At 44.0% G+C, this 13,101-nt stretch overlaps 1 protein-coding gene across 4 annotated transcripts in view; it reads left to right on the forward strand.

Moving 5' to 3' along the window:
• The window catches only part of LOC112252840 (heparan sulfate glucosamine 3-O-sulfotransferase 1-like), a 30,664-nt gene extending 18,210 nt beyond the window's left edge, over positions 1-12,454 (forward strand). For 2 of the 4 annotated variants that reach the window (XM_024424500.2, XM_024424498.2), the window contains 2 exons: positions 10,976-11,046; positions 11,187-12,454. In XM_024424500.2, the coding sequence (XP_024280268.1) occupies positions 11,010-11,046; positions 11,187-12,070 (921 nt within the window). In that variant the 5' untranslated portion in view covers positions 10,976-11,009 and the 3' untranslated portion in view covers positions 12,071-12,454. Of the gene's footprint in view, positions 1-10,975 lie in introns of all 4 variants that reach the window. The other 2 variants (XM_024424501.2, XM_042323483.1) reach the window with 1 other exon arrangement.
• Positions 12,455-13,101: the final 647 nt, after the last annotated feature.

Genomic DNA, 13,101 nt, shown 5'->3' on the forward strand with positions numbered 1-13,101 from the left:
GACATCTTGGGATGCTGGTTGTTTTGAAGACTGGGGATCAAGTTTTGTTGTTGGAGTGCTTGTGGGTTTGAGTTGAAGCAAAGCTTGCATCAATTATTGGGTTACTCTGAGTTACTGCTAGTCTGGCAAGCCAGGTTTCACACAATGTTGAGTGACAAGTTCATTGTCAAGATGGTGCCGACAATGTTGCTAGCTCCCAGGGAACTTTGCAGTCATTTGTTTATTTTTGTGTTCTTTTTTTTACATCATTTGATCAGAAAGTTTCTAGTATAATTTAATATGACCGACAAGCACTTCTGGACATCAGATCGAAGATTAGTCACCACTTTACGGAGCTGGATCCTTTGTCCGGACTACCCAAAGCAGTTTTTAGTTAACTGACTTGCCTAGTTAAATAAAAGGTTAAGAACAAATTCTGATTTACAATGACTGCCTAACCCGGATGACACTGAGCCAATTCTGCACCACCCTGTGTGACTCCCAAACACGGCCGGTTGTGATGCAGCCTGGAGTCGAACCAGGGTCTGTAGTGAAGCCTCCAGCACTGAGCAGTGCCTTAGACCGTTGTGCCACTCGGGAGCCCCAGTTCCATTCATCACGGAAGCCTTTTTTCCAAAACGATACCGCCAAAGAAAAGGAAGGTGAGCTAGAGTTCTTGTCCGATTTATAAGGAAAAGGGCAAACCACCCTTCGCTTTCTAGTATACTACGTGCTAATGTACAGTCTCTAGACAATAAAACTTTGCAAGCTCAGAGCGTGGATCTCCTACCAGAGCGATACGAGAGACTGTGACTTACTCTGCCTTACAGAGACTTTGTTGACAGTGGAGGTGCTTGATCAAGCTAAAAGCAGAAGTGTGTTTCATGATAAACAACCCATGGTGTGATTGTAGGAATGTACCAACCCTCAAGAGATTCTGTTCCCCTGACCTGGAATACCACACACAAGCTGACACTATGCTGGCACTCAAGGAATTACACTGGACTTTGAACAAATCAGAAACCGAATATCCTGAGGCCACATTCATTGTAGCCAGGTACTTTAACAAAGAAAATGTAAAAGATTCTCCTGGAATTTCACAAACACATTCTACTATGTCTCAGACACAATATGCATGTGGCAGGGACTTCAGACAATCGTGGACACAGACGCCTCACTCCCAGACAAGCGAAACTCTTTTCGAGGAAAACGACACCGAGCCGCCGACATGGGCCCCACTGCTGACGAGTACTGTGGGCTCCCGATCTCTGTAGCCGACTTGAGTAGTACCTTCAAGCGTGTGAATCCTCGCAAGGCTGCCGGCCCGGAAAGGCATCCCAAGCAGTGTTCTCTGAGCATGCGCAGACCAGCTGGCTGGAGTGTTTACGGACATTCTCAACCTCTCCCTTTCCCAGTCTGTCGTCCCCGCTTACTTCAAGATGACCACCATTGTTCCTGTACCCAAGCAAGCCTACTGAACTAAATGACAATCGCCCTGTAGCACTCTGTCATCGAAGTGCTTTGAAAGGCTAGTCAAGGAACATACCCGATGCACTGCACTGCACACCGCCCTATCTCACATGGACAATAGGAACACCTATATGAGAAATGCTGTTAATCGACTGCAGCTCAGCTTATAACGCCATAGTGCCCTCCAAGATCACTATTAAAAATATTATTAACAGGCCATCAGACTGTTGAACAGCCATCACCAGTCGTCTACCAGGTGATGCACACTCACTCATACAAAACACACACGTAAGCGATCATACGCACACGCCGCCAACACTGTTGTCACATGTTACAGAGACATTGAACCACTGGACACTGTATTTAAGTTCATGTTTTGTCACGTGCACAAGTACGGTTAAATGCCTTTCTTGCTAACTGAAACCCCAACAATTCAATAATGAATAACAATGTATTACTGGAAAAATATGAAATGCACAAAGTAGGTAAGTAAGCATACTACATACAGGAAATATTTTCATTTCAATACCATATGTATTGAAATGTGCAGGGATAATGGAGAGATGGAGGTAGAGTTGTGTTGGAGTGACAGTGAGTGTGTGTGTAGGGTATACATGGGAGTGCAAATGTTGAAATAAAAGGTCAATAAAGTTGCAAGGTGACATCGGTCCGTATAGCTATTTAAAGACTGTATCCCCTCGACATAGCTCCTTCTAATACTACTGTACATTGTATTTGAGGTAGTTCATACACACCGCATGTTTATTTTTATGCTGGATTCTCAACGTACTGTAGCTCACTCTGATATATCTACTGCTGTACATATCGGTTGTACTATATCTTGTGAAAATTTCCCCCGTGTACATATGTATAGATTGCATTTTGATTGCTGCTACAGTGCAATTTGGATTGTTAATTGGATTCGTTCCCGCCGTTGTTGATTTCTGGTGTCTTTTGTGTTTATTTCACAATTGAATTATTTGTGTACTTGTTTGACATCTTACTGCATTGTCAGAAGCAAGTGACATAAACATTTCGCTGCACCCGCTGTAACACTTGATGAACTGTGTATGCGATTAACACACTTTGATTTGGCAAATCGTTTAGCTGCCAAGTGGGTAGAAATGGCCAAATGTTTACTTGTTGGCCACCAGGGGGCGTTGTAGGTACGGTATACATGAGTCTAACAGCAATTTGATGAGCGAGCAAGTCTCCTACCAACCCCTCCTGCCCTTGCAAAGAGTGTCTACAAGGAATGTCGCAAGAACCTGGGCTATTGAATAGCTTGTGTACTGTACTCTTTCTCTGGCGCTTAATGATTAAAAAAAAAAAGTATTTTTCATACATTGAAATTAATGTGTCCTTAACATTTTCTCCATAGAGTTCTGTTTAAATGTTTCTTTTCTGTATTCTGAAACATTCATTAGTGGCATACGTCAGTGTAGCAATATCCAGTAAACCACAACAACCGAGGAGTTCAGGGTTATATTTATTAATAACCAAACTGGGGAAGAAAGAAAAAAAAAAAAGGACAACCTGGACATAAATATAATTTCAGTTTTCTGTTGCACAAACAAAAGTTTTGCTTCAAGGTCTTAATAAACACGACCCAGTCTTTCTTTCAGGTCTGTTTTGCAATAAATTCTTATTTTCAATGACTCCCTAGGGACAGTGAGCAGAACAACAGGTTTTTACCTTGTCAGCTCGGGGTTTTGATCTTACAACCTTTCGGTTACTAGTCCATTGCTCTAGCTCATACTGTTGCTTAGGGCTTATTCAGACTGGTGGGAGTTGAGAAGAGTCTGTAGACTCTACTTTTTAATTTACATTGTCTTACCTTTGGCCATGGCTTGGCAACTCTACATTCTGGCTGAGCAGCAATATTTCAGTAAAAATCACAGTAGTCAGTAAGCATGTTTTTAACTAACTGTTAATCAACTATGTGAGCAACTTCTCATCTAAACCAAAGTACCCTTTTGGGGCGGCAGGTAGCCTAGTGGTTATAGAGTGTTTGGCCAGTAACCGAAAGGTTGCCAGATCGAATCCCCAAGCTGGCAAGGTAAAAATCTGTTTTGCCCCTGAACAAGGCAGTTAACCCACTGTTCCTAGGCCTTCATTGAAAATAAGAATTTGTTGCCTAGTTAAATTTAAAAAAACACTCCTGAATATTGCAACAATTCCCCAGCATGTGCAGAAAATTAGAAGTTTTTTATTTTCCCATCCGTAAAAGTCTAAATTAAGACAATAATAGCACTGTAAATTACAAATGTTCCGGGTTCGAATCACATGGATAACTTTAGCATTTTAGATACATATTAACTTTGCAACTACTTACTAAGTTTTAACTACTTAACGAGCATGTTAGCTAACCCTTTAACTACTAGCATGCTACCTTGTAAATGTAACCTTTATTTAATTATGCAAGTCAGTTAAGAACAAATTGTAAATAACAATGACGGCATACCCTGGCCAAACCCAGACAATGCTGGGCCAATTGTGCCTCTCCCTATGGTTCTCCCAATCACGGACGGATGTGATACAGCCTGGAATTGAACCAGGGACTGTAGTGACTCCTCTTGCACTGAGGTGCAGTGCCTTAGACTGCTGCGCCACTCGGGAGCCCACCTTGGTAGCCCGCCACGACCTTATGTATTGTTCTTTCCTAGTATGTCAAGGAACATTAACAAAGAAGTGAGCCTCCAACCTCCCTTCCCCAACCATCCAAAATGTCTCCACCCAGGAACCCCCCTCCCCATACCATCCCTTCCACGTGGGCCTGAAAGCAAAGAAGGGATCAAAGAATAAAAAAATAGACATTTTAATTGTTTAGACATGTCTATAGACAAACTGTAAACCAGCCTAGGGTCAAGGACTGCAGTTCTTTCGCGATGAAGGCATCGTGTGTGTGTTTTTGAAGTTGTAATCAGGCATCTAAGAGGGAGAAAAAGAGAGGGTGTTTGAAATGGAGAAAGCTGACAATTAGTCTTTCTGCTTGTACTGTAGATGAATGGGCACTGGGTTTAAGGTCTTTGTAACATCTCGCTATGCAGACGACAGTGACGACAGAATGAACGAGATGGGGGGGAGAGCATAAGAAAGATGGAAGGATGGCTCCATGCCCTGACCTCACTGTGTGTGTGAGCTGCAGTTGGTTTTGATCATTCCATCTCCTCCGCAAGAAGAGCGGTGGTGCGTTTTGATTGGGCTTGAGTCTCACCTCCCAACATAATCTATCACCACACTCCGCTGGCGTCCGGTCCGCTTGGCTATTCCTCACCATGGTAACAGGCCCCTGGAGCCTGGCCGAGGGCCATCCGGCACAGTACGACCCAGTGGCCCACAGAAAGGGCCAGTGTGACTACAGTGTAGTCTAGCACAGCTCAGTTAGTGATATGCAGTTTGCGAATGATTTTGTTTTTTATGAACAACTCTCTATACAGACTAGTGTCATGATTTGTTTTTCTGAATGGCTCATTCATTTTAGTCTTTAGTTTTAGTTTGACCTGCTGGCCTCAATGAATTCTACAACAGGCTTATTAATATGCGCTCCTCTGGTGACTCCGGAGACGTGCTCCGACAAACAATGGTTGTATATGCGCACAGGCAAAATAGATGAGGCTGCAGGCAGCATAGAGAAGAAAAATACATGTTTAGAGCTGATAATTGATCACATGGTGCAATTAATATAATGTTATGATGGACACTTTGTACATACACAGCCTCTGCTCAACAAACTCGAACTCAAGAACTAATTGTTTGGGGTGCTGCAGTTCGCAAATAATGTTGCACAAATAATGTAATCATCCTCACGGCAATCAAGTAATTAATTCCGCCTAGTCGTTCGCAATCTAGTCCAGTTTGCGGCCACAACTACACCTTGTTTAAAATGTACTAAAAAAATCACCTTATTTGTATCCCTAGCAATCAATAAATGTACGTTGTTTAAAGCACACTTTTACAAGTCTCAGTCACAAACGACAGCTCCAATAAGCCCCTTATGGTGAACGGCATGTGATCGAGAGAGTCATGTTTCTTTGTAGTTTTCAGTTCACCGGTAGAGGGTCCTGCATGCTCTGGGCGTTACCAACTCAAATGAACGAAATGAGTCTCTGTATTTATTTTTTTGACTGAACGAGTCAAAGATCAGTCCGTAAATAGAGACCGTCTTCTCAGCACTAAGTGCAGTGTGTTACAGTGCTTGTGTGCGTGCGTGTGTGTGTGTCACAGGCGGCTGGTGGCACCTTAACTGGGGCTAACGGGCTCATAGTAATGGCTGGAGCAGAATGAATAGAATGGTATCGAACACATCAAACACATGGATTACATTCATGCAATACCAGCCGATATTCTGAGCCGTGTGTGTGTGTGTGTGTGTGTGTGTGTGTGTGGGCATCTATACATGCCTACATATCAATAGTAAATCCCCGCAACTGAACCAGGCACAAAAATGATACTGTTTTGATTGCACAAAGGGTTTGGTAATCAAGCTCCATAGAATCAATAATTGTTCTGGATGAACAGACCTCTGAGGTGTCATTAAGAAAACTAACTCTGCAGTACAATACCTGCTGCTCACCACATGTTACTGAACGGGGAACCCACTGAATATGAATGAGGGTTTGTTCTGGCTCCTGCCTTAGATATAGCTGGCTGGCTGGTTTGAGTAATTAGTGGGAGCTGGGTTCCCGTGGAGCAGAAAACCTGTTGTTTCTCCCGCTGTGCCTGCTAGGATGATGAATAGTAGGGTAGAACCATGAGCTACGCTGGCTCAGGCTCTCAGTGGTAATGCTATGAGATGATAAGCCACAGTGTCTGCAGCCTCTGACAAAGTGTAAAATGAGATCACAGGTCAGTGAATTGTGCCGTATGTGTGTGATAGTTGGGTCATTTGTCATAGGTAGGCGTAGCTAAACGATTGCAGATGTAAAACATGAAGATGTTTATAGCACATTCTTTTTCAGGGCGAGTACACTAACTTGCCTTAAGAGTTAGTGCTTTCGGAAAGTATTCAGACCCCTTGACTTTTTCCACATTTTGTTACGTTACAGCTTTGAATTCAATTGTAATCTACACACAATACCCCATAATGACAAGGCAAAAACTTTTTTTATTTTATTTGTTAATTTATCGTAATTAACAGTGAGGTCCTGAGCAGGTTTTCATCAAGGATCTCTCTGTGCTTTGCTCCATTAATCTTTGCCTCGATCCTGACTAGTCTCCCAGTCCCTGCCGCTGAAAAACATCCCCACAGCATGATGCTTCACCGTAGGGATGTTGTCGGGTTTCCTCCAGACGTGACGCTTGGCATTCAGGCCAAAGAGTTCAGTCTTGGTTTCATCAGACCAGAGAATCTTGTTTCACATGTTCTGAGTGTTTTTAGGTGCCTTTTTGGCAAATTCCAAGCAGGCTGTCGTGCCTTTTTACTAAGGAGTTGCTTCCGTCTGGTCATTCTACCATAAAGGCCTAATTGGTGGAGTGCTGCAGAGCTGGTTGGCCTTCTGGAAGGTTATCCTGTCTCCACAGAGGACCTCTAGAGCTGTCATTGACCATCGGGTTCTTGGTCACCTCCTTGACCAAGGCCCTTCTCCCCTGATTGGTCAGCTTGACCAGGCGGCCAGCTATAGGAAGAGTCTTAGTGGGTCCAAACTTCTTCCTTTTAAGAATGATGGATGCCACTGTGTTCTTGGGGACCTTCAATGCTGCAGACATTTTTTTGGTACCCTTCCCCAGATTTGTGCCTCGACACAATCCTCTCGGAGCTCAATGGACAATTCTTTCGACCTCATGGCTTGTTTTTTTTTCTCTGACATGCACTGTCAACTGTGGGACCTTATATAGACAGGTGTGCCTTTCCAAAACCTGTCCAAACAATTGAATATTAAATCAGGTGGACTCCAATCAAATTGTAGAAACCTCCTCAAAGATGATCAATGGAAACAGGATGCACCTGACCTCAATTTCAAGTCTCATAGCAAAGGGTCTGAATACTTATGTAAATGAGGTATTTTTCTTTTTAATGTGCAAAAGTTTCTAAAAACCTGCTTTTTTCTTTGTCATTATGATGTATTGTGGATAGATTGCTGAGGAAATTGTGTTATTTAATCCATTTTAGAATAAGGCTGTAACGTAACGTGGGAAAAGTCTAGGGGTCTTAAAATATACAGTGCCTTCGGAAAGTTCTATCTTAGTTGTTTTACTCAGCCAACTACAACGTGACCTCTTACCTAGTTCGGGACTATAAATCAATGCCAGTGTCTTGTCTGTAACCTGCCAGTACTCCCTTTCTCTCTCCCTCAGCATTCAGTCCAATAGTTTGAGTTAAATGCTCTCCCAGATACTGAGATCGTGTGCCGGGCAGCTGTGTGACGGAAAAAAAGCCATGAAGATATGCATCACGTCTTGAATAAAGCATTGCGGCCCAGCGGGATGTGAAACAATGGCTCATTCCAGGTGACGGTGTGCTGAGAGGGAGCGAGGGGAATTGGATAAGACAGGAAGCGCGCCTGGCTGTTAGCATTGGACTTGGCAGCGCTCCACTATTGAAACACTGACAGGCAAGCTCGCCTGTCACAGCGCATAAGTGGCTCCCTGCACAGACGTTTACAGTAGAGCACCTTTTCCTCTACCCACAGTGCTGCAGGGCAGGTCCAGCCCCCAGGGCTGCATTCCCTAACCCCAGTCCCCATACCTAGCCCCTGCCCCAGCGGCCATACCTACTCCTAGTCCCAAACCTCATATCTAGCCACGGCTCTATACATTGCACAAGCCCTTAGCTACCTAGCCACGGCCCTATACATTGCCCAAGCACTTAGCTACCTAGCCACAGCCCTATACATTGCCCAAACGCTTAGCTACCTAGCCAGTATGGTCAGTGCTGATTGGATGCTGGACTGACCAGCATGGTCTAGCTGGTTATACTAGTTGACCAGCATGGTCAGGCTGGTTTGATCAGCATGGTTTAGATGGTTAGGCTGACTGACTAGCTGGTCAAGCTAGTGATGCTGGTGACCAGCGTATGCTGGTGACCATGCTGGTCTAGATGGTCTAGCTGGTCTGACCAGCATGGTCTAGCAGGTCAAGGTGGTCTGACCAGCATGGGCTAGCTGGTGATGCTGGTGACCAAGCTGACCATGCCCAGGTAGCCTAGCGGTAAAAAGCGTTGAGCCAGTAACCAAAGGTCACTGGTTTGAATCCCTGGGCCGACTAGGTGAAAAATCTACTTGTACCTTTTTGAGCAAGTCACTTAACCCTAATTTGTCCTGTAAGTCGCTGTGGATAAGAGCGTCCTGCTAAATGTCTTAAATGTAAATCATCATATTTACCAGCATGGTCTATTGCCGTTAGCTTTTTAGAATAGTTTGTTTCAATATATTTTTAGCGGTGGTGTAAAGTACTTAAGTAAAAAATACTTTAAAGTACTACTTAAGTCATTTTTTGGGGGGGGGTTATCTGTACTTTACTATTTATATTTTTGAGAACTTTAACTTTTACTCCACTACATTCCTGACAAAAATAATGTGCTTTTACTTCTTACAATTTCCCTGACACCCAAAAGTGCTCGTTACATTTTGAATGCTTAGCAGGACAGGAAAATTGTCTAATTCACTCACTTATCAAGAGAACAATCCTGGTCATCCCTGCTACCTCTGATCTGGCAGACTCACTAAACACAAATGCTTTGTTTGTAAATGATGTCTGAGTGTTGACCCTGGCTATCTGTAAATTTTAAAAAATTTTAAAAATGTGTCGTCTGGTTTGCTTAATATAAGACATTGTAAAATGATTTCTACTTTTACATACATTTTAAAACAAAATACTTTTACTCAAGTATTTTACTGGGTGACTTTTACTTGAGTCTTTCTTTTAAGGTGTCTTACTTGTACTCAAGTATGAAAATTCGGTACTTTTCCACCTTTTTTTTTGCGTATACATTGAATTAATTCAATCTTATGCTACACAAACATGATTAACATATAGATTTTTCTAAACTAATCCAATCTGTTAGTTGGACGTATTGCAACCATTGCTGAAATGGTTGTTCCTGTTTCATGTTTTAGGTATTTATAAATCTTTCTAAGCCTGGCTGTCATTCTGAATGCAGATTGTGGGTGAATACACGTTCCGATTCTTGGATATCCCCACTTTGACTGGATCCCAATAGGAATAAAACATAACTTTGCAAGCTGAATTGATGCTAGTTTTGCTTGTGACCAGCATGACTGGTATGCTTGTGATTAGCTTAGTTACCAGTGTCCAAAACGTCTGGTCCTTATCTCGGTTAATTAACACAGAACGAAAGTATGATTTCAGTTCTGGGTCCATACGTGTTGAGAATAACTAGAATGAGGATCTGAACCAGAAGGAAGAGCTCCGTCCTCTCTCTTTGTTTGTTACGGACAAGTCTATGGGACAAATGTTCCCTCCCGTTTCGATATTCGAAAGTGTGATTAAAAAAAAAATAATAATAATAATTTTTTATTTATTTTTGTCCAAATAACCAGTGGCGAAAAAAACCGAACACCGGAACTAATACTACTGGATCTCACGCATCACGTATCGTGACAGATCTATGGTACCATTTATGTTTACGTAGTCTTTCCACGAGAGACTACCAGTGTCCATAACACTGTGGCGGCTGGTCACCAGCATGACCAGCCTATGCTGGGGGGTGTTTCCAGCAGGGAAGCCTATTTTCAGCCGGATAATGATTCTGGGAGTTTATTTAGAGAGCCTTACCATGACCTTTTGCTGGTATTTGATGTTTATGCAACAGAGCAGTTATTTTGACTTGCATGGAGGAATCGACCTCTCCCGTAGTTTGTTTCCCTGATGAAAGAATTTGGGAAGACTTAAGGTCAGGGGGACTCAAATGTTATGGCTGTTCAGAGTCTATCCAGTATTTTTCAATCCTAGTCCTCCTGTCCTAGTTCTCTTGGTCTTGTTTTTGATCTTGCTTCACATGTATAGAAAATCAGAAGGTACAGTATCCAGAACTAAAAGCTTCTCTTATTTCTACAGTCACACTTTGTCCTTTACACTTACCCCTGCTGTCTTCATTGAAATGTCCCGGGTGAAGGTTAAGTGTATTGATTTGAGTGAGGATTATGACCCCCGGTAAAACAACATTTAAGTAGTGTGGCCTATGTTTTGGCCCAGAGCCAGACACATGCATAGTTCATCCCAGAAATGTGGCTGAGAGATCTAAATATTTTTCAGCCAGTGAAATTACACCATATAATTAAAACAAGTGACTCCTGATACGGAAAGGAGAGAGACGAGGGGGAGATGGAAGGAAAACATTTGAAACCGAGTGAGATGAATAATAACGAAAAGAGAGGAAACACTTGAAACCGAGTGAGATGAATAATAATAACGAAAAGAGAGGAAACACTTGAGACAGACTTGCATTCTATTAATTACTGGAAAGCTTTGTCAGGTTAAAGAAATTGCCTTCGGGCTATGCTAGCTTTTCATGATAATCAAATGGGAAGACCTAAGCACATTTTTCTTCCTTCTGTCTCTGCAGATGTGCTCTGGACTGGCTGTGATTTCTCCTCCTCATGCTCGATGGCAGACGAAGACAGCCGCTCTGTTCATGTGAGCTTTGATCACAAAGAGATGGCTCTGATCCACAGCTAAACCTGATCCACTGCTCTCCTGTCTCTCTGACCATCCCCTCTCCTCTATTTTTCTCTTCACGTCAACCTCCCTCACCATGGCCTGCTTGTTGGTGTCAGTGTTCCTCCTGGTTCTCCAGACTTATGCTGCCCCATCGGAGTTTGTTCAGAGTCTGGATCTGGGCCCTGGACTCACTGCCAATGTCACTCTGTCTCCACCCCCGGGGACTAGCAAACATGCCCCCCACAGCATCATCATTGGGGTGCGCAAGGGGGGGACACGCGCCCTGCTGGAGATGCTAGATATCCACCCTGAGGTCGCTGCCGCCGCCACAGAGGTGCACTTCTTCGACTGGGACGAGAACTACGCCAAGGGCTTTGACTGGTACCGTGAGCTGATGCCCTATTCCTACCCGCACCAGATCACAGTGGAGAAGACGCCAGGCTATTTCACCTCTTCCCTGGCGCCAGAGCGCATCCGTGCCATGAACTCCTCCATCAAGCTGCTGCTGATCCTGCGGGACCCAACTGAACGCGTCGTCTCAGACTACACCCAGGTCTACTTCAACCGCCTGGAGAACCACAAGCCAGTGCAGGCCATTGAGAATCTGCTGGTGCGCAGCGGAGCTCTCAACACCCGCTACAAGGCCATCCAGCGTAGCTTCTACGACGTGCATATGCGGAACTGGCTGCGCCACTTCCCTCTGGAGCAGATCCACATCGTTGATGGGGACACTTTGATCCGGGACCCCCTTCCCGAGCTGCAGAAAGTAGAGCGTTTCCTCAACCTGCCCCCCAGGATAATGTCGTCCAACTTCTACTTCAACCAGACCAAGGGGTTCTTCTGCATCCGGAGTGAGGGGCGAGAACGCTGCCTGCACGAGTCCAAAGGGCGTCCCCACCCGGCCGTCAACAGTACCGTGCTGCAACAGCTACGCTCCTACCTCCGGGAGCACAATCGTAACTTCTACCGCCTGGTGAAGCGCTCCTTTGACTGGCAGTAAAGGCAGGGCACCCCTCTTCCTATGTGGACTAGTTCCTCCTGGCCCACAGAAGACTTAGGAACCATTGCCCTGTTTAAGGACTGACTGACTAGTATTAAAGGGGCAAAAGCACTTTACGAACTCTGACACCCAAACACTCCTGTCAATCGCCTTTTACTCTGCTCTGGTGTCAGCAGCGCAGTTCCACATTTACAAAATAAAGCAAGAACTTAAAATATAAGCTAACGTGGAAAAATCGGCAATCTTGATAAGTCATTCTCTGTACTGTACCGAACAAAAGTGACGCAGATTGTGGCAAAACAATTTTGTGAACCTGATGGATTTTTTTCTGCTTTGTTTGATATTCTTGTACTTGATAATAAATTGTTCTGCTTTAAAAATGTACATGTGGAACGGGATCTGTTTCTCCTTTTGGTTCTTTGTGCTGCCCTCCAGATCCTAACCGGAGTTGTTTAGGGAGCATGCTAAGGTAGACTGAGGCATTAGGATAAGCCTTTGTTTCACTGCAGTGGAAGTAGGACATTAATGCAAGGGAAATGGTTGCCCTAGAGCGCCACTTTAGCATTACAGAAATCACTAATGGTTTGGACGTTGAAGGTAGTGCCTGCAGCAAAAGGGGCCGAATCACGAGAGTCAGCAAGCTGAAGTCTGAGCTCTTCCTGTATTTCAGCACTGTTAAGTGTTCAACAGTTTGACCAGGCTGTAGAGGCAGCCAGTAAATCACATGTGTATTGTGGCCGTTCTCACTGGAGTTCAACATACACATAAACAGAAGAGTAGCCATTACTATTTTCATCAGGATTATTATCCTTGTTGATTAGGCTTTAAAGTGCAGGCGAAGCCAGGGAGACCACTGATGATTATGTGATCTCCCTTCTGTCTGCTGGCTCTGACAGAGGCTAAATAAGTTCTCCCACCCCAGGGGTGACAGACATCGATGCTGGTGGCTTTTCCCTGGCCAGCAGGAATAAAGGGGTGTGTTGGTCGGTCCACACTAAAAATAGGAGCCAATGTTTTTACACTCAATCTTA

This window comes from Oncorhynchus tshawytscha, linkage group LG06 (genome assembly GCF_018296145.1).
Source record: "Oncorhynchus tshawytscha isolate Ot180627B linkage group LG06, Otsh_v2.0, whole genome shotgun sequence".
In the NCBI taxonomy this organism is placed as follows: Eukaryota; Metazoa; Chordata; class Actinopteri; order Salmoniformes; family Salmonidae; genus Oncorhynchus; species Oncorhynchus tshawytscha.